This window comes from Podarcis melisellensis (assembly GCF_964234715.1).
Source record: "Podarcis melisellensis genome assembly, chromosome: 10".
NCBI classification, from domain to species: domain Eukaryota; kingdom Metazoa; phylum Chordata; class Lepidosauria; order Squamata; family Lacertidae; genus Podarcis; species Podarcis melisellensis.
The window spans coordinates 71,626,601-71,652,693 of record NC_138542.1 but is presented as its reverse complement, the minus strand read 5'-3'; the positions used below and the strand labels follow the sequence as shown (position 1 = coordinate 71,652,693).

General features: G+C 47.9%; 1 protein-coding gene across 2 annotated transcripts in view; it reads left to right on the top strand.

Moving 5' to 3' along the window:
- Positions 1–26,093, top strand: part of IRF5 (interferon regulatory factor 5) — a 44,055-nt gene that overhangs the window by 11,698 nt on the left and 6,264 nt on the right. Inside the window, exons 2-7 of one of the 2 annotated variants that reach the window (XM_081927155.1) lie at positions 13,354–13,581; positions 16,130–16,342; positions 19,986–20,175; positions 22,126–22,172; positions 24,023–24,056; positions 25,009–25,329. In XM_081927155.1, the coding sequence (XP_081783281.1) occupies positions 16,169–16,342; positions 19,986–20,175; positions 22,126–22,172; positions 24,023–24,056; positions 25,009–25,329 (766 nt within the window). In that variant the 5' untranslated portion in view covers positions 13,354–13,581; positions 16,130–16,168. The remainder of the gene's footprint in view (positions 1–13,353; positions 13,582–16,129; positions 16,343–19,985; positions 20,176–22,125; positions 22,173–24,022; positions 24,057–25,008; positions 25,330–26,093) is intronic. The other variant, XM_081927154.1, reaches the window with a different exon arrangement.

Genomic DNA, 26,093 nt, shown 5'->3' with positions numbered 1-26,093 from the left:
AGGGGCGATGAAGTGACAGTAAGAGCTGTTCGACAGTGGAATTTGCTGCCAAGGAGTGTGGTGGAGTCTCCTTCTTTGGAGGTCTTTAAGCAGAGGCTTGACAACCATATGTCAGGAGTGCTCTGATGGTGTTTCCTGCTTGGCAGGGGGTTGGACTCGATGGCCCTTGGGGTCTCTTCCAATTCTATGATTCTATGATTCTATTATAAAAGTCAATTCAACATTCCCGTTCCCCACGCCTCTCTGACTTCCAACGTTTTGCCCAGGCATTGCCAGTTTTCGCAACCACAAGGACTTAGAAGTTTGCTTTCCGGCCAAAGCTGAAATGCTGAAGAAGCTGATTTCTGTCCCTGTTACCAATTTCTGTACTTAAAAGGCACTTTCTCAGACCCATGGAATAATGCAGAAATCTGATACGAAGTTTTTGGCTTGGCGGTAATGTTCTCCAGTAATGTTGCTAGGGCTGTTTGATCAATTTGGGAGTGGTCCTTCAGCATAAAAAAATCAGGACACATGGACAGTCTTAAAGTAGGGTTGCCAAACGTCCAAAATTTACCGGACATAGCCAGGATTTGGCCATCTGTAACAGTGCCCAGGCGGAAATTGCTTGAATGTCCTGGAAAATCTGGACGTATGGCAAGCCATGTCAGAAGTGTAGATTTTGGTGAATTTCCTTTAAAAATAGCTCAAAACCTGCCCTCTTTTTTCTTTTGACATTTTGAAATACGGCAACCCTATCTTAAAGAGCATGATTTTATGGTGTGTTACACAGCGGGTGGTGCTGTGGGTTAAACCGCAGAGCCTAGGGTTTGCCGATCAGAAGGTTGGCGGTTCGAATCCCCGCCACGGGGTGAGCTCCCGCTGCTCGGTCCCAGCTCCTGCCAACCTAGCAGTTCAAAAGCCCATCAAAGTGCAAGTAGATAAATAGGTACCAGTCGGGCGGGAAGGTCAACGGCGTTTCCGTGCGCTGCTCTGGTTCCCCAGAAGCGGCTTAGTCATGCCGGCCACATGACCCAGAAGCTGTACACCGGCTCCCTTGGCCAATAAAGCGAGATGAGCGCCGCAACCCCAGAGTCGGCCACAACTGGACCTAATGGTCAGGGGTCCCTTTACCTTTACACACAGGGCCGTCTTTAGCATATGCGCCGCCAGGGTGCAAAGATCCGCCCAGCGCCCCCAAATTTAGTTAATTTCGTGTGCACGGCGCTGTTGAGAATGACATCGTTGAGTCTGACAAGCGCCGCCATTGTGAATGACACGTGCCTCTGCTAGCGCAGTACGTCTTTGGTAAACGAGCACACAAAGTAGAAAGTCCTTTAGTGAAACAGTAGGTATACCGTATTTTTCTCCCTATAGGACGCACCGTCCCATAAGGCGCACCTAGTTTTTGGGAGGGGAAATAAAGGGGGGGGAATTATTTTTTCCCCAGGCGCGGGGCTGGGGCAGGGGAGACCCAAGCTTCCCCCAACCCCAGCCCCCAAACAGGCAGCTCTCTGCAAGCCGTGGGAGCCCAGTGCTGGCTCCCGCTGCTTGCGGAGAGGTCCGCGAAGCCTGGAGAGCGAGAGGGGTCGGTGCGCACCGACCCCTCTCCCTCTCCAGGCTTCAGCGAAAGCCTGCATTCGGCCCATAGGATGCACACACATTTCCCCTTCATCTTTGGAGGGGAAAAAGTGCGTCCTATAGGGAGAAAAATACGGTACATTTCAGTAATACCTAGGTACATATGTATTTTGTTTTTCTAGCTTGATCAAAATTATTTATTATTTCATAACGGGTAGATAGTTAAGGGCATAGGTGGCTTCAGCGGTGGGTGCCTGGCGCCCCCCAGAATTCGGCACCCAGGTGCCCCGCACCTTTTGCGCCCCTGTGTAAAGACGGCCCTGGCTACACAAGGCCGGATGTGGATAGGGTTAGGGTGGATAGGATTTGGGGAAGTCTCCTGCATCAGTGGACCCCCCAGTTAAGATCTGGGGTGGGGTGGGGTTTGCGTCAACAGGAGAAGAGCTGAGCCAAACTCAGTTCACTCAACATTGACACAGTGTTAGAAACTCAGATATATCAGTTCGAATGGCTCCTTAAACCAGACTTGCAGTCGCCAAAATGTCGTATTTCCCATACAACTCTTTGGTTCCTGAAATTCATTCTGACTGTGCAGGATAGAAATTGACAACAGGGTGTGTTGCTGGTGTGTGAAAACAGTCCAGACCCAAGGATCCCCAGGCATTGCAGTTCCAGGTAGTGGAGATGTCAGGCACATCTTCTTTTTTATATACCGTATTTTTCGCACCTGACCATAAGATGCACCTAGTTTTTAGAGAAGGAAAACAAGAAAAAAATATATTCTGAATGAAACAGTGGATGTACGATTTTTGTGGTTCATGCTGTGGCCACAGATATGATATGTGATTTGACGGTGAGTTTGGGGTAGCCCAATGCAAAAATACTGAGGATCCATGTGGATCCGTGCCTTGTAACCACGTTTTTGCACCATTGCGGCCCCACAAAACAGTGGATGCGTGGTTTTTTGGGTACAGGCTGTAGCCATGGACATGCTATGTGATCTGATGGTGAATTTGGGGTGACCCAATGCAAAGATCCTGAGGATCCATGTGCTTTTACCTCCCCGCTCCCAGGCAGCCTCCTTTTTTTGCTAGCCTCCCTTATCTCCCTCCCGATTGCTTGCCGATCAGCTGCTCAGCAGCTTTGTTTCAACACCCCCTCCCCTCTTTCAAAAGGGGGAGGGGAAGCACGATCTGCTTTTCGCCCCTGGGCAATTCGGCTCCCGGGACCACGCATTCGCTCCATAAAACGCATAGACATTTTCCCTTACTTTTTAGGAGGGAAAAGGTGCGTCTCATGGAGCGAAAAATACGGTAACATATTTTATTAGTTTAACATAATTTTATACATTTTAACTTTAACCATTTCAAACATTAAAACAAAAGGTTCTTTTGAAGCTTTGGACCCTCCATGGCTTCCATATTTAAGATAAAGTTTTCTGCATCTTTTACCATTACCCATCTGTTACATGTCCATAGTTACCATAATTAAGGTTAAAAAAAAAAGGTAAAGGACCCCTGAAAATTTAAGTCCAGTCAAAGGAGACTACGGGGTTGTGGCTCTCATCTCGCTTTACGGGAACTCACCCCGTCGCGTTAATTAATTATCGTAATTAATTCCACATTGCAAGTGTCATTATATCCCTGCCAATAATTTTAAGTGTTTGCAGTGGTCTTTTAAATAAATTAAGAATTTACTCCAGTCTTTTTAGAAACACTTGATCTTCCTGGTTTTGGGTCTTCCCCGTCAGTTTCGCCATCTCCGCATACTCCATCAGTTTTGTCTGCCATCATTCTTTTGTTGGTACTTCTTCCTTCCTTCCATCTCTGGGCTAGTAGCGTTCTCGCTACCTATGCTTTTTAACATCTACATGAAGCTGCTGGGAGAGATCATCAGGGGGTTTGGGCTGGGTGTTCATCAATGTGCGGATGATACCCAGCTCTACCTCTCTCTTAAATCAGAACCAGTGAAGGTCCTGCGTGAGTGTCTGGAAGCGGTTGGAGGATGGATGGCGGCTAACAGATTGAGGTTGAATCCTGACAGAAACAGAAGTACTGTTTTGGGGGGGACAGGGGGCGGGCAGGTATGGAGGACTCACTGGTCCTGAATGGGGTAACTGTGCCCCTGAAGGACCAGGTGCACAGCCTGGGAGTCATTTTGGACTCACAGCTGTCCATGGAGGCACAGGTTAAATCCGTGTCCAGGGCAGCTGTGTACCAGCTCCATCTGTCACGCAGGCTGAGACCCTATCTGCCTGCAGACCTTATCGCCAGAGTGGTGCATGCTCTGGTTATCTCCTGCTTGGACTACTGCAATGCACTCTCCATGGGGCTACCTTTGAAGGTGACCCAGAAACTACAACTAATCCAGAATGCGGCAACATAACTGGTGACTGGGAGCGGCTGCTGAGACCATATAACACCAGTCCTGAAAGACCTACATTGGCTCCCAGTACGTTTCCGAGCGCAATTCAAAGTGTTGGTGCTGACCTTTAAAGCCCTAAACAGCCTCAGCCCAGAATCCCTGAAGGAGCGTCTCCACCCCCATCGTTCAGCCCGGACACTGAGGTCCAGCACTGAGGGCCTTCTGGCGGTTCCCTCCCTGCGAGAAGTGAGTTTACAGGGAACCAGGCAGAGGGCCTTCTCGGTAGTGGCGCCTGCCCTGTGGAACGCCCTCCCATCAGATGTCAAGGCAATAAGCAACTATCTTACTTTTAAAAGACATCTGAAGGCAGCCCTGTTTAGGGAAGTTTTTAAATGTTTGATGCTGTATTGTGTTTTTAATATTCTGTTGCAAGCCACCCAGAGTGGCTGGGGCAACCCAGCCAGATGGGCAGGGTATAAATAATAAATCATTATTATTGTTGTTATTATTATTAATATTATACTTTCTACTAGGCTTCATTGCACTTTCTGCAACGGGCTTTAAATAAACTATTTCCATCTTGGGTCCAGCACTGCTGCTGAATTGAAAGTGTTGATATTAAGTGAGGGCGAATGACCTAAAGCAAACAGACATCTCCAGCACCCCGTGCAGCAAGGTCAGGGCGTTTCGGTGCTGCAGAAATCTGAGTAATGCCGGCTGAACTGGTTAGGGGGATCGGGGCCTGAGACTTGTTGTGAGGTTAAGCCTCAGAATCTCTTCAGGGCAGTCCACAGGACCATAAATTGAGAGCTTAGCACCAAGAATGCAAGGAGACGATTTTGAGAAGGTCACCGGAGCACGTGGTCTCATTTTGATGGCGTTGCAAAGAATTCGGTTCAGCTTAGTCTTGGTAGGAAAATGCTCTTGTATTCAAGGTGCTCACATGGGTGCTTAAAGCCTTGAGGAACCCAGGCCGCAAATACGTGAAAGGCTTGCTCCTCCGCTACAGACCTTCTCAGTGGCTGAGAACTACCTTCTTGGTAGCTGCTCCACCTTCAGAGGGCCTTCTCAGTGGTGGCCCCTAAGCCGTGGAATTCCCTCCCCAAAGAGGTGCTTCTTGCCTCTTCATTGCACAGCTTCTAGCAAATGCTGAAGACACATCTATTCATCTTGGTCTTTGATGCTTAAGGTGGGTCCTAAATTGTTAGGGTGGTTGTTGTTGAGTCATTTAGTTGTGTCCAACTCTTCGTGACCCCTGGACCAGAGCACGCCAGGCACTCCTGTCTTCCACTGCCTCACACAGTTTGGTCAAACTCATGCTGGTAGCTTTGAGAACACTGTCCAACCATCTTGTCCTCTGTCGTCCCCTTCTCCTTGTGCCCTCCATCTTTCCCAGCATCAGGGTCTTTTCCAGGGAGTCTTCTCTTCTCATGAGGTGGCCAAAGTCTTGGAGCCTCAGCTTCAGGATCTGTCCTTCCAGTGAGCACTCAGGGCTGATTTCCTTCAGAATGGAGAGGTTTGATCTTCTTGCAGTCCATGGGACTCTCCAGAGTCTCCTCCAGCACCAGAATTCAAAAGCATCCATTTTTTGGCGATCAGCCTTCTTTATGGTCCAGCTCTCACTTCCATACATCACTACTGGGAAAACCATAGCTTGAACTATACGGACCTTTGTTGGCAAGGTGATGTCTCTGCTTTTTAAGATGCTGTCTAGGTTTGTCATTGCTTTCTTCCCAAGAAGCAGGCGGCTTTTAATTTCACGGCTGCTGTCCCCATCTGCCGTGATCATGGAGCCCAAGGAAGTAAAATCTCTCGACATCTGCAAGGTTGGTCTCCCCATTCCATGTACAAACCCTGACCAGAGAGGCAATGGGAAGCTGCTCCGTACTGTACCCAAGAGGTGAGTGTCGGAGATGGCTGTGCACCCCTCTGTCCTGCAACATCTCTGCCCCTCAGGATCTGCCGCCTGAGGCATCTGCCCAAGTCCGCCTAACGGTTGAGCCGGGACGCCACTCGCTAATCACAATTCCCAACCACGTTTTGCACAAAGCACCCTCCGCTGTTTGCACACATTTCGGCTTCCCTGCACCCCCTCAGGCAACGGCGGAGGCCAGTCCGACGACTCTGCGTGCTCCTGGCTTTGTCATCGTTGCTGGTACCTGAGAGGCCTTTTCCCTCCACCTGCTCCCGTCTGGAAAAGGTGGAAGTGCCGCGCCTGCCGTTGTGCAATGCCCCACGGAAGAGGCTTATTCACCCGCTGACACCCACGGCTGCCTTCTGGGAGTCGGCAGATTCTCTCGCTGCGCAGGCAGAGCTCCAAATCCCAGCTCAGAAGCTGGCTGGGTGTGACCCGTGGCCCAAGCAAGGCAATAAACAACAAGACTTCACCTTCCTCTTCTCCCTAATCAACGCTGAAAGCTTTCCCAAACTTCCAGAGCAAGATTTGGGGGACATGCAAGGAGAGGAGACGAAGGTGAGGTCTATGGTCAGATATCCGTTCCGCTTGCACCGAAACACCTTTGGGTGGCCTTCTCAGTGGTGGCTTCCCTCAGGCAACTTTGGAACTCCCTTCCTAAGGAAGCCAGACCGGCTGCCCTTTCGCCGGAAGGCAAAGACTGTCTTATTCCGGCAGATTTGGGGGAACTGACTTTTTCTTTAAGGAAAGGGCTTTTAATGTTGTGTTTTATTAACCTTATTTCAATAGATTTGATTTTTCCCCACTTTCACATTTCCTTAGTTTGTGTGCTGTTTTTGTTAACCGTATTTCAACAGATTTGTTTTTCCTTTTATATTGTTTTATAATTATATTATCAAGTTAAAGGTAAAGGTAAAGGGACCCCTGACCATTAGGTCCAATCGTGGCCGACTCTGGGGTTGCGGCGTTCATCTCGCTTTACTGGCCGAGGGAGCCGGCGTACAGCTTCCGGGTCGTGTGGCCAGCATAACTAAGCCACTTCTGGCGAACCAGAGCAGCGCATGGAAACGCCGTTTACCTTCCCACTGGAGCGGTACCTATTTATCTACTTGCACTTTGCTGTGCTTTCGAACTGCTAGGTTGGCAGGAGCAGAAACCGAACAACGGGAGCTCACCCTGTCGCGGGGATTTGAACCACCGACCTTCTGATCAGCAAGCCCTAGGCTCTGTGGTTTAACCCACAGTGCTACCCTATTATCAAGTTACTTCCAAACAATTATCTCCTATGCTTTTTTCCCAAAGTTTCCCAAATTGGTTTCACATCAAACAAGCACATGGCTTCCTATGTTGACTCCCACCTTCACATCCAAAATGTTTATTATCAAACCCTTTTCTGCTACATTATGCACCAGACATCAATTGCAAAAGAAACCCTGTATAATCAGGGATGCAGGTGGTGCTGTGGTCTAAACCACTGAGCCTCTTGGGCTTGCTGATCAGAAGGTTGGCGGTTCGAGTCCCTGCCATGGAGTGAGTTCCTGTTGCTCTGTCCCTGCTCCTGCCAACCTAGCAGTTCGAAAGCACACCAGCGCAAGTAGATAAATAGGTACCACTATGGTGGGAAGGTAAACGGCGTTTCCGTGCGCTCTGGCTTCCATCATGGTGTTCCGTTGTGCCAGAAGCGGTTTAGTCATGCTAGACGCATGACCCGGAAAGCTGTCTGTGGGCAAACGCTGGCTCCCTCGCCCTGAAAGAGAGAGGAGTACCACACCCCATAGTCAAATTCAGCTGGACTTAACCGTCCTTTACCTTTTAACCTTTAGTACAATCATTTTATCAATTGTTTGCCGCTGCTCCCATCCCGAATCATTTGACTATACAGTGATACCTCGGAAGTCGAACAGAATCCATCCCAGAAGTCCATCCGACCTCCAAAATGTTCAGAAACCAAGGCATGGCTTCCGACTGTCTGCAGGAAGCTCCTGCAGCCAATCGGAAGCCTCGTCGGACATTCGGGTTCCAAAGCACGTCCACAAACTGGAACATTCACTTCCAGGTTTGCGGCATCCGGGAGCCAAAACGTTTGACTCGCAAGGCGTTTGGGTTCCAAGGTACAACTGCAATACTTATTTGAATAGCAGCCTTTTGTCTTTTATCTCTGTTTTAAATTTCATAAGCCACCCTGAATCTTGGTTCAGGGGAAAGGCGGGATATAAATAACTATAGTCACACACACACCCCATCCATTCCTTTGCCTTTCCAAACTTGGGGGTGTGGAGTAAGGGGAGCCACTGAAAGAAACCACCAAAAAGGGGTCCGAGTGTGACCCATGTGATTTCCTCCCCAGGAGGCAGAAGGAACTGAAAGCACAGTCTCTTCTATCTATAGGGTTTTCTTTTTTGGTGTTTTGTGTTGTTTTTTTGCTTATTCTTCTCCCTGGAGACATGACTCATTTCATGAGGTCTAGCGCTTGAAATGCGGAAAGAGGGAAACTTGTAAAGAAATGAAACCAATTCACCTGAAAAAAGGGGACAGATGGACAGGCAGGCCAGGGCCGGATTTCGGTTTGATAAGGCCCTCAGCTACTGAAGGTAATGGGGCCCTTGATATGTCCAGCTGTCCTTTGGCAACAAAAAATGGTCGCTTTTTTGTGTTGAATACATACTATATGGTAATTGATGGACCTAATAGGTATCTCAAGCCATTTGCACATAACAAATAGGAGCCTACACAGTACAAAACACAAAACACCGACCCCTCTCGCTCTCCAGGCTTCAGGGATAGCTCCCGCTGCACTCCGGAGGCTTCGGGTTCCTTTTGCTGAAGCCGGGAGAGCAAGACTCTCCTGGCTTCAGCAGAGAGGGAGAGCTGTGCAGCGCCCCTTCAGCGAAGCGGGGGGAGAAATAGAAGGGGCTCCGTTTCTCCTGCTGCTTCGCTGAAGGGGCACTGAGCAGAGAGGGGGAGAATATTTTTTTCTTGTTCTCCCCCTCTTAAACAAGGTGCGTCCTATTGTCGGGTGCTTCCTATAGAGCGAAAAAGACGATACATCCAGTGTTTTTTTCCCTTTACATTTCCCCCCACCTGAGAGTGAGGCCCTAAGCTAGAGCTTGTTTAGCTTATACGTAAATCCAGCACTGACTGGCACACACAGCAACAGCCGCTTCCACACACATACTGTGTTTCATGTGGGGCTGCCGTCGGACCTTGAGAATCATCTAGTCCAGCGGTTGCACTAAACCAGCCCAGCGTGGATCAGGGACTTGCTTCCGCGGCACCAGAAATCGTGCATGCGCAGATGCCGACACTGGAAATTGCATCTGCACAGACGTAATCCGGTCCACGGAGCGATCTCCGCGGGAGTAAACCGGCCCAGGCGAGGTAAACCTTGCCCGACCCCTGATCTAGTCCAACCCCTTTCAATGCAGGAGTCTTTTGCCTGGCGTGGAACTCGAACTCACAACCCTGAGCTCGAGTCTTGTGCTCTACTAGCTGAACTATCGATAAGATGGCTGCCAATTGGGATGGCTTCAAAAGAAGATTAGACAAATTTACGGAGGAGATACAGCTGTCAATAGGTAGTAGGCATGATTGTGACTCTGTGCCTGCATTGCTGGAAGCAGTAAGCCTCTAAGCTTTTTCTTAAGATTCAAGGCAGGCGAAAGAAAAGTCCTTCTTCACACGGCGCATAGTTGAACTATGGAACTAACTCCCACTGGAAGCATAGCTGTCAACTGTCCCTTATTTGGCGGGAAAGTCCCTTATCCCAGTGCCGTGTCCCGCTGCTGTCCCTTATTGATGATGTCCCTTAAATTTCCCGGGTGTCAAAGGAAGCAGCTCCTCTCCCTCCCTCCCTGCCGGCCAGGAAGGAGGGAGGCTCCAACTGGGTTGCTTGGCTGCGTTGCTCACCCAATAAGGAGTCTAAGAACGACTGGGGGGTGGAGCTTGCATGCCTTGTGCTAATCAAATTGGCCGCGTTGCCTGGGGACTCGTCTTTGCTCAGCGCTTCCCAGCGGAGAGGTGACGGTGGTTTTCCTTGCTGCATCCCCTTTGCCGGGTTGCTGCGCTATGGGAACCACCGCTTAAGGCTTCGTTTGGCTGCTGGCTGGGCTTTCTGCCTTTGGCTCGGAGGGGCTCAGAAGTCGAACATACCTGTGCTCTGAAAATCCCTTATTTTGGCTGCTGAGCCCTTATTTTCGAGGCTGCTGGTCCCTTATTTTCAAATCTGTAAGTTGACATCTATGACTAGAAGCAGTGACGGGACCAACCTAGATGTCCTTCAAATAGGATTTGGCAGGTTTGGAGAGGAGAGGGCAGTTGATGGCCACTATTCTCGGCGGTTATGCTCTGCAGATGGTTGGAGGCATACCCGGCAAGTGTCCCCGAAAAACCGGGACACCCCGGTTTTTAGCACGAGAGCACAGAGGCCATTTTGTTTGACATGATTTCGCGGCACTTGAAAAAAGTGCTTTCCCCCAGGGCTGCGATTTCGCATGGCGCCCCAAATCGCGTGGTGTTTTTTGGAGGGGAAATTGTGTCGCAATAAAAAAAATGAGAAGATGGTGTTCCAGCTTTTGGCTTCAATGTGTTGGAAGGTATGCAAAGGCCACAAAGACATCAAAATCCCAGTTGCTAGGGGAGGGGTCTTTTGCAGAAATCCTGCTTGCAGCTTCCAGACAGATCTGGTTGGTCTGATCCAGTAGGTAGATCTCGTCTTCCTCTGTCACAGTAGCTGGGAATCTGTGGAGATCTGCTCTTGTGCTCAGTTTCCGCTGTTGAGCTTCCCATCATGGGCATTTAGTCAGTCAGTCCCTCTGCAAACAGGGCGCTGGTCTACCTGGGCTGCCTTTGGTCGGATCCGGCAGCCAGGCCCTATGTTAAATGAAGCTACTCAGGATCAGAGCCACGTGGCTTTTGGCCAGCAGTCTCCGTACAGGGGAAACACAAAACCACCAACGCGGTTTCAAAATAATTCGTTCTTCCTAGGGAGCTCAGAGAACTGAAAAGGGGAAGGTTCATTTCTGGTTCATTTCTGGTTTCAGCAACGGCCAATGTTTTCTGGTATAAAACAAAACTAAGGTGCCAGTATAGAATGGGCACACGCAAACACGTGCCCCTATTTTCCAGGGATTTGCAGAAGCTGTCCCGTTTTCTGATTTGATCCTGGAATGTCTTGCATTTCCTTGTTTTGTTTGTTTAGTCGTTTAGATCTTTCCCAACATCAGGGTCTTTTCCAGGGAGTCTTCTCTTCTCATAAGGTGGCCAAAGTCTTGGAGCCTCAGCTTCAGGATCTGTCCTTCCAGTGAGCACTCAGGGCTGATTTCCTTCAGAATGGAGAGGTTTGGTCTTCTTGCAGTCCATGGGACTCTCAAGAGTCTCCTCCAGCACCATCATTCACAAGCATCCATTCTGTTGTTGTTGTTGTTTAGTCATTTAGTCATGTCCGACTCTTCATGACCCCATGCACCATGTCTTCCACTGCCTCCCGCAGTTTGGTCAAACTCATGCTGGTAGCTTCGAGAACACTTTCCAACCATCTGCTCCTTTGTCGTCCCCTTCTCCTTGTGCCCTCCATCTTTCCCAACATCAGAGTCTTTTCCAGGGAGTCTTCTCTTCTCATGAATTCTACTCAGCTTTAAAAAAAAAAAAAAGTGTCCCCAGATTCATTGAAAAAAATCTGGTAACCATATGATAGATGATAGATAGATGATAGATAGATTAGATAGATAGATAGATAGATAGATAGATAGATAGATAGATAGATAGATAGATAGATATAGATAGGAAGGACAAGATAGAAGGGCTGGAAAGGAACAAGAACGTAAATAAATGTGACCGTCCTTTTGGAGTAAAACCAGCACGATTCAAGCCCACTCTTCTGATCGGGCTGCAAAGGAACCATGCAACACCGCAAGGAGAAAGCAAAGTTTTGCTGGAGCGAAAAGACTGGTTTGGCAACCGCAGTCTAGGTGTTTGGGAGTCGTCCTGAGGCGCAGGAATGCCCCAGGGAATCTACAGAGAAGAATGCGTAGCCTTGGCATGTAAGTCTCCTCAGCTCCAGAAACTGCTGCTAATCGCAGGGAGCTGGGATTTTTCCATGGAGAGCAACTTCTCTCCCCCCCCAACCCACCCCCTCGGACACCTTTGTGGATCTGTCTGATCCCTGCGGCTTAAAGCTGTTTGCAAGTTGACAGCTGCAAAAAATCATCGGAAGAAACCGTCGCGGAAGAGCTGTCCTGCATCCTGAAACCAAGGCAAGGAGACTCAGCGGTTTGTTTAAGGGTGCTGGGAATTGCAGCCTTATCCGGGGCGAACTACAGATCCCAGGATGCTTGTGGGGTTGGGTGTGCTCTAAATGTGCATTACACACACAGCCTCTTTCACTTTTTAAAAAAGCATGATTGATTTCCAACTGTGCAACAAGATTACGGCCTCTTTCTCGTTCACACGACATGATGGTCTTTTCAGGGTTCGGCACAGGAGCTCTGTGGGTTTCTGAGGCTGTGTCGCTGCTTCCTCTTATGATATAATAATAATAATAATAATAATAATAATAATAATAATAATAATAATAATAATAAATTTATACCCCCACCCATTTGGCTGGGCTTCCCCAGCCACAAAATATTAAAATACCGTAATACATCAAACATTAAAAGCTTCCCTAAACAGGGCTGCCTTCAGATGTCTTCTAAAAGTCTGGTAGTTGCCTGGTTGCCTGAATATTTTCTGAGGTGGAAAAGGAAATCCAGTTACCAATGCCGGAAAGTGTTGTTATAAGAAAAAACTGCTCCTTTTCCCTTATGGGGTACCCAAAATCCCATATAGAGTCCTTACGTGGGTTCACTATCGGTAGGAGAAAACCAAAGGAGGCCAACCAAAGAATATTGAGAAGCAAAGCGGCTAATAAGCCCGATCTTTATCAAACTGTTGCAACAGGGTCCCCACTCACCCCATGCAGGAGGGAGGAGAACCCCGAACAATGGTGCGCAAGCCCTTATATGTACTTTTGAAATTGCCCACCCTGTAGCCCAAGACCACCCCCCAAAAGCATCAAACATACATCACAGAAGGAGGCGGTCTACAGCAGAAATCCTGCCTGCCAGGATACCTGATAATGGTCACTGATTGCATTACCTGGGCAGCCTGGGCATTCTCTTGTGATGGTAAATACTTTAGTTCCTGACTCCAGGTCACAGGCTCACCCTATTCATACATAAATACACCCTTAAGACAGGATTCATAAGCAAAAAGACAATGGGAAAGCGTTCCTCATTTGCCTTCTTTCCTGCAGAGGAATATCTGAGGTCATTGTGAGAGTCAAAATGGCTTCAGGATTCCTCTCCTGTACTGTTTCAGACACGTGTATGTGTTTGCCTTGTACATTGATGAACATATGATTTATATATGTATATGAAACCTTAGAATTCCTATAAGAGTGTTGTGATGGAGGTGAGGGGAGAGTGGTGGCTTCTCTTATTCCTGACCCAAGCGGAGAGTTTGTGTCTGCATTGCAGCTGGTGACTGTCGGGGATTTCCCTGTTTTCTGCTCCGCATTGTAGCTGTCACACCTGTGGAACCAGAACTGGGAGGTTCTGAGTCATCTGCGGAGATTAGAGTCATCCCTCGGCTTAAAATGTGTGGCATGCCTTAGAAGCTTGCGAGGCCCCTGGCGGAGAGGAAAGGAGCAGTTTGCGGTGCGGCTATTAAGAGAAGAAGGACTGTCACCATCACTGTCTGCCTGGGTAAGGTTGTTTTTTCTGGGCTTCCTCCTAAGAAAGACACAGGAAAGTTCCCCGAACCAACACTTAACGGACTGGCTGCAAAGAACAGGCTGGAGGAGATCGGGAGAAGCTGTTTCAGGATGGAATTTTTGTGCTTCCCGGCTGGAGGATTTGAAAGGGTTTTAGGGCAGGCCTCAAAATATTTAGGGGTATGCATGCTCCTTTCGTGACAGCAGCCACGAAATTAAAAGATCCCTGCTTCTTGGGAGAAAAGCAATGGCAAACCTAGACAGCATCTTAAAAAGCAGAGACACCACCTTGCTGACAGAGGTCCATACAGTGGTACCTCAGGCTACATACGCTTCAGGTTACATACGCTTCAGTTTACAGACTCCGCTAACCCAGAAATAGTGCTTCAGGTTAAGAACTTTGCTTCAGGATGAGAACAGAAATCGGGCTCTGGCGGCGTGGCAGCAGCAGGAGGCCCCATTAGCGAAAGTGGTGCTTCAGGTTAAGAACAGTTTCAGGTTAAGAACGGGCCTCCGGAACGAATTAAGTACTTAACCTGAGGTACCACTGTATAGTTAAAGCTCTGGTTTTCCCAGTAGTGATGTATGGAAGTGAGAGCTGGACCATAAAGAAAGCTGGTCCCCAAAGAATTGATGCTTTTGAATTCTGGTGCTGGAGGAGACTCTTGAGAGTCCCATGGACTGCAAGAAGATCAAACCTCTCCATTCTGAAGGAAATCAGCCCTGAGTGCTCACTGGAAGGACAGATCCTGAAGCTGAGGCTCCAATACTTTGGCCACCTCATGAGAAGAGAAGACTCCCTGGAAAAGACCCTGATGTTGGGAAAGATGGAGGGCACAAGGAGAAGGGGACGACAGAGGACGAGATGGTGGGACAGTGTTCTCGAAGCTACCAGCATGAGTTTGACCAAACTGCGGGAGGCAGTGGAAGACAGGAGGGCCTGGTGTGCTCTGGTCCAGGGGGTCACAAAGAGTCGGACACGACTAAACAACTAAACAACAACAACATGCTCCTGCGTCCCCCCAGAAAAAAACACTGCGTAAACCCACTGACATCACGGTCCACAGCCAATGGCAACTGCCAAAGAAGCAGCAGCAACGTCCAGCCCCCCCACCTGGCAATTGTGGGGTGATAGTGGACAACCTTGTCTAGTTCCTTTTTGTATCTTGCAGTCATCCGTTATCACCTGATTTACAAATAAGTTGGCTTTTGCTTCTGAATATATTGCTTGTATTCCTTTTAGAAATTTGAATCCACCATTAATTTCTTCAAGGAATTTTGTCATGAAATTCCAAGAGACGTCGTCAAAGGCTTTTTTGGCATCTAGAAACATCATTGCTGCATCATTTTCCTTTCTGACCTCCGAGTATTCTATTACATTCAGAATATTTCTTATATTCTCTTTCATTTGTCTACCTGGAAGGAATCCTGCCTGATCTTGATGTATATAGTGGTACCTCAGGTTACATACGCTTCAGGTTACATACACTTCAGGTTACATACACTTCAGGTTACAGACTCCGCTAACCCAGAAATAGTGCTTCAGGTTAAGAACTTTGCTTCAGGATGAGAACAGAAATCGTGCTCCGACGGCACGGCAGCAGCAGGAGGCCCCATTAGCTAAAGTGGTGCTTCAGGTTAAGAACAGTTTCAGGTTAAGTACGGACCTCTGGAACGAATTAAGTACTTAACCTGAGGTACCACTGTATACTCATTTGATATTTTTTTCATACTATTAGCTAAAATGTTTGCAAATAATTTATAATAATTGTTTAACAATGAGATAGGCCTATAATTTTTGATTTGCAGCAAATCTGAAACTTGTTTTGGAATTACTGTAATATGAACCTTTTCCCATGTTTCTGGAATTTCACCTGTATTTAAACTCTCATTCATAACATCTTTCAATGGGTTTACTATTTTTTATAATACTTTGCTGTTAATCCATCTGGAACAGGAGACTTGCCATTTTTTGTCCACTTGATTGCCTCTAACACTTTTTGATTTCTCAACTCACTTTGATAGTGCTGTGGGTGGTTTGGGGAGATAAAATTGGCTTCTGTATATACCCAGTGCTTTTTTCTCCCTTAAAAAATGTTTAGGGGTACTCTCATTTTGACTCAAGAAAATCACCATGTCTTTCTTTTTCTTTCTTGTTTCCTTTGTATGTGATAAATGTGAAAATCAATAAAAAAAATGGGGGGGGGGGAATGAATTGATTTTAGAATGAATTGATTTTAGAATGTATTTCAATTAATTGATTGTGATTTTATGTAAATTGTGCTATTTTTACTGTTGTTAGCCGCTCTGAGCCTGGCTTCGGCTGGGGAGGGCGGGATATAAATAAAAATTATTATTATTATTATTATTATTATTATTATTATTATTATTATTATTATTCTGTATTCCCTGCAGCTTTCGGATCGAATGCAAGGGAAGCCCCAGAAAGAGCGCAATGCAGCGATCAAACCATAATGTCGTGAGTGTGTTTCCTCTCGGAGGCCATGCGCTTCCTGACCAATTCTGCTTTCTCCTTGCAGGTCAGGCGGTCGGTCAGTCGTCCCTCCGGTGACGCCGCCATGAGCTCTCATCCCCGCCGCGTCCGCCTGAAGCCCTGGCTGGTGACCCAAGTCAACAGCGGTCAGTACCCGGGACTCCGCTGGGTGGACGCCGAGAGAAAGCGCTTCTTCATTCCCTGGCGCCACGCCACCCGCCACATCCCCAGCCAGGACGACGAAAACACCATATTCAAGGTGCGTGAAGAGGGGGAGACCTAGCTTGCCAGCTAAAATTCCCTGCTATATCCCACATAACAGTGCCTTTTTTAAAAAAGTAGGAATTAGGGCTGCAACCGTTAAACCAGCTTGGCTTAGAGTGCTTCCCAAACCTGGGTCTCTAGCTGCTGTTGGACTACAACTCCCATCATTCCTGACCACTGGACGATGGGATTTGTAGTCCAAAAACAGCTGGAAACCGAAGTTTGGGAAACGCTGGCTTATAATAATAATAATAATTTTTTATTTATACCCCGCCCTTCCCGGTTCAAAAACTGGGCTCAGGGCGGCTAACAACAAATTTAAAACACTTAAAAGCAGCATAAAATACAGTGTAAAAACATGAATAACAAAAAAAAATCAAAAATCAATTCGATAATCCCCAGGGCTAGCTGGCTGAATTGGTCCCACTTGGGCCAGCGAGGAGGCCAGGGGAGACTTAGCTGCGGGGTCTCAGAGTGGGTGATATTCATAAAAAGGGAAGGGGAGGGAAGAGAAGGGAAATAAAAGATCAGGCTGAATTCAAATTGAAAGCCAGGTGGAATAGCTCTGCCTTACAGGCCCTGCAGGAGGTTAAATCCTGCAGGGCCCTAGTCTCATGGGACAGAGCAGTCCACCAAATCGGAGCCACCACTGAGAAGGCCCTGGACCTGGTGGAGGATAGTCTGACTTCCTCAGGGACCTCTGAACTATGGTTATTCATTGACCTTAAGGTCCTCTGCGGGGCAGACCAGGAGCATAGCTGTCAACTTTTCCCTTTTCTTGCGAGGAATCCTATTCGGAATAAGGGAATTTCCCTTTAAAAAAGGGAAAAGTTGACAGCTATGACCAGGAGAGGTGTCCCGTAGATACGAGGGCCCTAAGTGTCAGATCAGGACCTGGGAGACCAGGGTTCGAATCCCCACTTGCCCTCGGGAGCCTGACGCTGGCTGTCGGCACCTTGCAGGGTTGTTGCGGCGATTAAACAAGGAGGGGGAGAAAAAGTTGGGGTATAAATGCAACAAAACATGGTTAGATCCGTATTTCCCAAACTTGGGGGGCCTTGCTGTTTTGGGACTACAACTTGTAGTCCAAAAACAGCTGGAGACCGAAGTTTGGGAAATAATAATAATAATAATAATAATAATAATAATAATAATAATAATAATTTATTTGTACCCCACCAATCTGGCTGGGTTTCCCCAGCCACTCTGGGCAGCTTCCAACAAAGATTAAAAATACATTAAAAGGTGGGAAGACTGGGGGAAGCCAAAAAAATTAAGATTATAATTTGGAAGACAATTGGACTTTTTTGGGGGGGTTTCTTATTTTCATTGCATTTGATTTGACCTGTTAATTAGATGTTCTTATTGGAAAATTAATAAACGCTTAAAAAATAATACATTAAAACGTCACACATTAAAAACTTCCCTGAACAGGGAAACACTGGGTTAGATCATCGGACTAGAAAACCAAACGCCAATTAATTTGTCACTTCATTTGCTCAGGTATTTATGCAAAATACTGAAGTTGCCAGGCGCCCAATTGGAAGAGATGCTTCTTCACCTCACAATGGAGGGATTTTTTTTCTTACAGGATGGCCCCTGCTTGGGTATAGTGCGCAGTGCGCCATGTGGCAACGAGGAGCGCATGGGCACTTCAAAAGTGTTCTTTTTCATGTGGGGCTGAGGGGTCCCGCAGGCAGGCAGCCCCCAGATGTTGCTGGGGTCTCCGTGGTGCCTGATGGGAGATACAGCCTGGCGACAACATCTGGAGGGCACCAGGTTGGGCAAGGCTGCTCTGGGGTTGGGCCGAAGGGTTGCCATGGTAACGAGGAACGGGAGGGGGGATTTCTCCGGAGCAGCCGCCATTTTGCAGAATTCTCCCCATGAAGGGGACTCACCTGGTCAGGTCCTTGCAGGGCATTAAAAAAAAAGGTTATTTTATTCTGCAGAGTTTTTAGAGTTCGCTGGGGGAAACTTTCCTCCAACGGCTCTCTATGATGTTGCCATTTAGATCTTGCTTTACCTCTTTATTGCTTTCTTTAAAATATTCATAAGTATACTTATATTTTTATTTATCTGCAGCCCAGGCAGGTTGGAAAGGTAGCATGGATATCGTTTTTGAATATAAACAATACAAGGGGTTAGAGTTATGTGGTTTGGCACTTCATACGCTTCTATAAATTCTTACTGCATTTTTTTAAAAAGGGAAATTGCATTTTTAGAAAACATATAAGCAAAATATGTTGACAATTATAAATACATAAAGGAGAAAGCACATTAGCGTACCTCTAGCAGGCATTAATATAACGGCGGTGTCAAAATAAATGAAAATTGTTTACCGATAAGCATATTTACAGTTCGCTCCTCATATAAAATATCAGGGTGGTAAGCAACCTGATTTAGAAGTACGAAAAGTGTAAAACGCCATAACAAAAATACAGAATGATGGTGGTAGATACTGTTTTTTATACTGTTTTACTTTGATTAGAGTTTAATTATTTTTTAACAATCTTCTCTGCATTTTTATTTATTTATTTTTTGGCTTTCTGTATTTTATCTGTGTGGTTTTTAATTCGTAAGCGGCCTTGAGTCCCTTTCTGGGACAAAGGTGAGATGGATAATAATAATAATAATAATAATTAATAATAATTAATAATAATAATTTACATGAAGAACTAAAGAAGATGCTGATAATATCAATAACAAAGAAACCAGAGACATATCTCCTTGAATTGATAGATGATGAGATACCACGGGGGGGGGGGGGAGAGAGAATTTTTCTATATGCAAGTACAGCTGCTAGAATAGAGATTGCTGCAAGGTGGAAGTCACAAACTATACCCACAAAGGAGGAATGGATTTGTAAACTAAATGAATATTTAATTTTGGCAAAATTAACTGCTATAAGAAGAAATCAGTCGAATCAAAAATTAAAAAAGGAGTGGAAATGTTTTGATGAATATATGGCAAAAAAATTGCTCACAAAAAAAGAGAGATGCTAATATGCCTGGATTAAAATGCGAAGTACTGGATGGAAGAAAAATTAGTAAGGAAAGATAATAAGAATATATAGGTGATTTGAGAAGATTGTAGAATGCAAAGATTATTGTAAATTGTATAATGTGGAGGAAATCGAGTGGGAGGAGGGAGAAAAGAATAATATGATGGATTGAGGAAATATAAATGTAAAGGTATAATAATAATAATAATAATAATAATAATAATAATAATAATTATTTATTATTTATACCCTGTCCATCTGGCTGGGCCTCTCCAGCCACTCTGGGCGGCTTCCATAGAAACCAAAAATACAGTAAAATATCACACGTTAAAAACTTCCCTGAACAGGGCTGCCTGTATGGGGGAATGGGGAGGAAATGGTATTGGTTTCGGTACATCTGTATTGTGATGTAATAGGTGAAAACCAATAAAAAAAGATGAAAATCATCATCATCATCATCCAAACGACCCAGAAATACCATTAACAATTACAAATTACCGTATTGTTACTGATTCTACCACTGTTGTATGTGGGGATGTGCGAGGGTGGCACTGGATATCGGTCCTTAAAACGGGCGCTCTCAGGTGGTGGTGCTCTAAATCTCCCCTGCCCTGTGTCCTGTCGGTCCTTTTCCCAGGCCTGGGCCAAAGAGACGGGCAAATACAACGAAGGCGTCGACGAGCCGGACCCTGCTAAGTGGAAAGCCAATCTGCGCTGTGCCCTCAACAAGAGCCGAGAGTTTAACCTGATTTACGATGGCACCAAAGACACCCCCATGCAGGCCTTCAAGATCTACGAGGTTTGCGATGCCCCACAGCCCAACGGAGGTACCAGCCACCCCCTGTGCGCTTGCAAACCCCAACTTTCCTGCTGCTCCCTAAAAAGAGCCCTTTCCCGCGCCCTTTCTCCCCACCCTTCCCCGAAGGAAAAGCGGGAAGCTGTCCGTCTGCCGGGTCTGGAAGACAGACAAACACCCCATCATGCCCCTCCCGGCCACCCCCTGGCAGCCGAATGTGTTGCCTGCGAGATGCTTGGCTGCTTTGCCCCCTTGCCATAGCTGGTCAAACAGGTCCGGCTGGTTTTTGAAGCCCTGTGGAAACCTGCTTGACCTGCACAGCAGTGGGGACGTCTTACCCATAGAGGCTAGTGGCGCAGGGCGCCAGGGCACCAAGTTCTGGAGAGGCAGAGGCTGGACGCTGCGCCTCCCGGCATCAGCTCACCGCCCTCGCCCGCCCCTGGCGCGCCTTGCCGAAGCAGCGCTGCGCCCGGAGCCTCCGTCTGCCGTGGCCACCGTGGCACGAAGCGTCCAGCTGAGCCGGGAGCCGCCGCATCCAGCCTCCGCCTCTTCCCCGCCGTAGGAGCTGCCCTCCAGCCGCTGCCCAATTCCTCCAGCCCCCCAAAACTGGGTGCATCGCCAGCAGTGCCGTCTTCCCTAAAAAAATGTTGGCAACTCTGGAAAATGGGGGGCACCGGAGGGATCTTCGCACCACGGCACCAGATATGCTTAAGATGGCCCTGAACATGTGCCCCACAGATAACAACGGCGTGGTCTTATTTCCTTCCATTCTTTTATTTATTTTTTGGTTTTCAATAAATATGGGGGAAAGACTCCATGAATGTCCTGCCAAAAATGCTGTATTTATTCCAAACGATACCAATTATGAATAAAGAGAATTGCTTTAAAGAAGGGAGGAAAGATCTAACGAGAGTCGTATGGCAAGGAAAAAAACCGCGGATAAAATATAAATGATTGACAGGAAGAAACGAAAGGGGAGCATTAGCAGTGCCAAATTTAAAATTATATTACGAAGCAGAATGTTTCATTTGGGTAAGAGATTGGGTTAGATTGGAAAAAACTAAGATATTGGATCTTGAAAGTTTTAATAATAGCTACGGATGGCATGCGTATCTTAATTCTGATAAAGTAAAAGTCAATAAAGAATTTACAAGTCATATATTAAGAGGTGCATTATATAAAGTTTGGAACAAATATAGATTGCATCTGGAACCACAGACATATTTCCTTCCATTCTTGGAGGGGTGGGTCAGGGATGCGATTGCTTCTAGGGCCGGGGAATATCCGGTTTTCAACATTGTGATACGGCTCACAGGGCGATGTGCTGATACGTCACAATCTCTGGAATGTATCTCGGCTGCCTCCTCCATCTTCCCACCATAGGGAAGGAGGAAGCAGCCGGGATGCATTGCCCAGCCCTATATGGCAAGCAAGCCCCCATATTGCTCTGGAGGAACATGGGGGCTTCCTTAAGCTGCTCAGCTGGGGGACATGATGGCAAGAGGCATTGGGGCTCGCTCAGCTGGGGGACAGCAGGTTTCCTCCCCAGTCAAGCAGCTCAAGGTAGCCACCATGCCCCTGAAAGCTGCCCGCCTGCCTTTGCCCGAGTGGGCGAGAGCATCTTGCATGGCGCATCTTCCTTGGCGCCCAAATGACTTGAGCTGGCCCCTCGCGCCTGCTTCCTCGCCTCTCCAGCCCTTCAGCAAAATTCATTTTCTGCAGTCGCTATGAATTTGTTGAAGACAAGTTTGGTAACAAGTCTCCCAGTCTCCCCTCCTTCTCTCTCGCATGCACACATGATTTGCAAAAGTCTCCCAGATACTGCCATAGTTTTGAGAGTCAGTCCTCTCCTCACAACCCCTGTGCTGTAAACATTTCTGTTTTTATATTTGGGGGGGGGAATAATTCAGGTGGGGGACATGTAAAGCTCAAGAAAGAGGCTCTGGGGAACGTACAACATTTATTTCCCCCCCTCCCTCAGAGCCTTTCGCTGGAGATGAGAACATCGGCCCTGAAGAAGAGGAGGAGGTAAGGAAGAATGACCTACTCGCTTTCTCTGTCTGATCATTTTTCATCCTTTGAGGAAACTGCAGACATTGGCATGTGGTAGTTGGACCTCTGCCCATGTTCTAGCAGATGGAAGGAAATGCTTAGCTGCCCAGAGTCTCGAAGTTTGCATGGATTTTATTTTTCAAAGGACAGTCATCCCGTTCCTTCAGTTCCTCACTCCCGCGTTCTGCAGATAAAGGTTTTTCTCACCTCTGAGCAATTAACCCTGCATGTGGGAGGCTGGAGAGCTAACAGCCCTTCTGGGCGTGTTTTGGTTTTTTTGCTAGACTACAACTCCTATCATCCCTGGAGGTGATGGGAATTGGAGTCCCACAACATCGGGAGGATAGGTGACAGATGAGCTGCCCCTGCTGGGTTGGGTTTCCAAACTCAAGGTCCCTCCTGGTCCAAGATTCTACTTTCTAAGAGACCCACCAGCAGGAGATCTGGGTGAAGTTTCCGCAACTCCACTTACCACCATTTTTCTTGGCGCTGCCCTTTGGTCCAGGCTCCTTCTCCACTTTGAAAGCTGCAGATGTGGGAGGAGATATTCCCAGCAGTTTCATAGCCATCCCCTCCCAGGCTCCAAAGGCTGGTTTGGACACTGGTTTATCCTGACACTCCGTTTAATTTGCCTTTGCGTGTTTTCCATGTTGTGCTTTTATTATCCTTAGGGCTGTGTTATTGTTTTTGTATTGTACGCAATGTGTACATTGCTTAGATATTACATATACCGTATTTTTCGCTCCATTGGATGCACTTTTTTCCTCCTAAAAAGTAAGGGGAAATGTGAGTGCGTCTTATGGAGTGAATGGCCATGCGCAGAGAGGAAGAGCTGTTCAGCACCCCTTCAGTGAAGCGGGAGGAGGAACGGAGCCCCTTCTGTTCCTCCTCCTGCTTCGCTGAAGTGGCGCTGCGCAGCTCTCCCTCTCTGCGCAGCGGCTGTCGTGCGAAGTCGGAGAAGGAACAGAAGGGTCTCCTTCTGTTCCTTCTCCAACTTCGCTGAAGGGGCGCTGAGCAATTCTCCCTCTCAGAGAGGGGGAACTGCGCAGCGCCCCTTCAGCGACGCGTCGTCCTGGCTTCTGCTTTAGCCCTGCGCAGCCTCTTTGGGCAGGGGGAGCCTTCATCCCGCTGCCCTGAAGAGGCTTGGTGCGGTTATCCCAGAAGCCAGAACTGCCACATGGTATCCCAGAAGCCAGATCCCTCTTACTGTTCTGGCTTCTGGGATTCAGAATAATTTTTTCTTGTTTTCCTCCTCCCAAAACTAGGTGTGCCTTATGGTCTGGTGCGTCTTTTAGAGCGAAAAATACGGTATACACAGAGAGATTTGTTTCTTCCTATATAAATAGAAATGCAAGGCTGTCGTCACGCAGCTCCCGTTAGAGCAGCCTTTCTCAACCTGTGGGTCCCCGGATGTTGTTGAACTACAACTCCCATCACCCCTAGCTAGCAAGGCCAGAGCTCAGGGGTGATGGGAGTTGTAGTCCAACAACATCTGGGGACCCACAAGTGGAGAACTGCTGCGTTAGAGGATTTGTAGTGCCTCCCTGCAGTCCTGGATTTGCATGATGATAAACCCAAGAGGCCCAGCAAAGTGAGCTCAGTAGCTTGTAGAATGGCAGACTTGCAAGGGGACCCCCTAGGGTCATCTAGGCCAACCCCCTGCAATGCAGGAATCTCAGCTAGAGAGGGGGGTCCAACTGGGGTGCAAGGGGAGGTTAGTACTGCTTCCTGGGGATGCCCAGGGTGTCTTCAAACATGGGTGCCCCAGCAGGATCTCGGCTCAAGGTCTTTCCCGCCGCCACTAACACCGATTGCTTGATTTGCAGTTGCAGAAAATGATGCCAACGCTACAAATTGCAGGTGGGTGCCAGAGTGCCAGAGGGGGAGGCGGCTGGGATGGGAGGGGGCTGGGGGGGGCACAGGGATGGATCATTAACCCAGTTGGAGTGACGCTTTGCTCTTGCACACTCCTGATGGTCATTTTCAACATTACCATCTCAAGAAACGTCCATAAATTCTTGCACTGCATAGGAGACCTTACAAGCGGTGAGTAGGCCCTGTTATTTACTGTATTGCATTGACATCCCACCTTCAAGAAGTATTATTATTATTATTATTATTATTATTATTATTATTATTATTATTATTATTATTAATTTATTACTTATAACCCACCCATCTGGCCCGGCCTCCCCAGCCACTCTGGGTGGCTTCCCACAGGATATTAAAAACACAATAAAACATCAAACATTAAAAACTTCCCTAAACAGGGCTGCCTTCAGATGTCTTCTAAAAGTCAGTTGTTTTTTTCCTTGACATCTGATGGGAGGGTGTTCCACAGGGTGGGTGCCACTACCGAGAAGGCCTTCTGCCTGGTTCCCTGTAACTTGGCTTCTCGCAGTGAGGGAACCGCCAGAAGGCCCTCGGAGCTGGACCTCAGTGTCCAGGCTGAACAATGGGGGTGGAGACACTCCTTCATGTGTACTGAGCCAAGAAGTGAGGTTACAGGGAACCAAACAGAGGGCCTTCTTGGTAGTGGCACCCATCCTGTGGAACACGCTCCCTTCAGATGTGAAGGAAATAAGCAGCTATCTTCTCTTTAAAAGACATCTGAAGGCAGCCCTGTTCAGGGAAGTTTTTAATATTTACTGCTGTATTGTTTTTAACACTCGATTGGGAGCCGCCCAGAGTGGCTGGGAAAACTCAGCCAGATGGGCGGGGTATAAATAATAAATTATTATTATTATTATTATTACCTGCCCCTGAGATCCCTTCCTGACATTTCATACGCGCTTGGCTCTCGTTTCCACAGATCCGTCCCACGGCATGGAGCCCCTGCCCCCCTACCCGTGGCTGAAACAGGAGGCCTCGTACCCCGGCGCTTGTGCCAACGGATCCTTCCCCCACGTGGCGCGCATGAACGCTCCCCCTCCGCCTCCGCCCGTCGGCGCTTTTGCGGTAGGCGGGGAGCCCGCCGCGCCCAACTTTGCCGAACCGGCCGGAGCGATGCCCCTCGTTCCAGGGGATGTCCCCATGTCGGCGGACCTGGAGCCGCTGCGCCCAGGGGGCTGCCCGGTGGCGCCCATGGAACAGTTCATCCCGGATTTGCTGATCAGCCCCCACATGCTGCCACGTAAGGATCCGTCCCGCGGCGGGGAGGAAGTGGGAGGGCGGGCGGGAATCGCGAAACCCTTTGGGAATTTATTTATTTCCCGGGGTAAAATCCCCCAAAAGCTCAACAACTTGAATCCTAGGAAAAGGTCAACAACTTTGGGGTAAAGTTGGGGGGGAAAGCTCAGCGACTTCAATCCTATACAAAAAGGTCAACAACTTTGGCTGGCCCTCACGTATTTTCACTTCATCAAATCTGGCCCTCTTTGGAAAAAGTTTGGGCACCCCTGGATTAGGGGCTGGAAGGGAATGGGGCTGCCATCTTGTTTTCTTATATTGCTCCCTCTTTGGTTCCACCAGTGCTTCCCCCTCGTACAATTTCTGTGACACGCTCGATGGCGCCGCGGATGTTTGGAGCCCCTCCAACGTTTGCAAAGCACTTCTCTGTGCCTTCTCTTATGGCAAACGCAGTATTATTATTCCCATAGCTCAGAAGGGAAAACTGACGCCCAGGACTCTCTCCCACGGGAGGCAGTGAGGGTCAGCGACTCCGAAGGCGTTCAAAGAGGGTTGGGCAAATTCACGAAGCAGGAGAGGGCTCTGGGGCTCTGGTCTTGCTTGTGGCTTCCCCACAAGAGACAAACAGGCCATTGGTCTCATCCAGAAGGCTCTGCTCATGTTTTGGTGGGTCCAGGGCTGAGGCGAAATTCAAACCTGGGGGGTTTCCCAGCCCTCGCACCCAGCTGCTCTGCGCTACGCCTGCTCTCTAGAGGAGGGTACCGATTG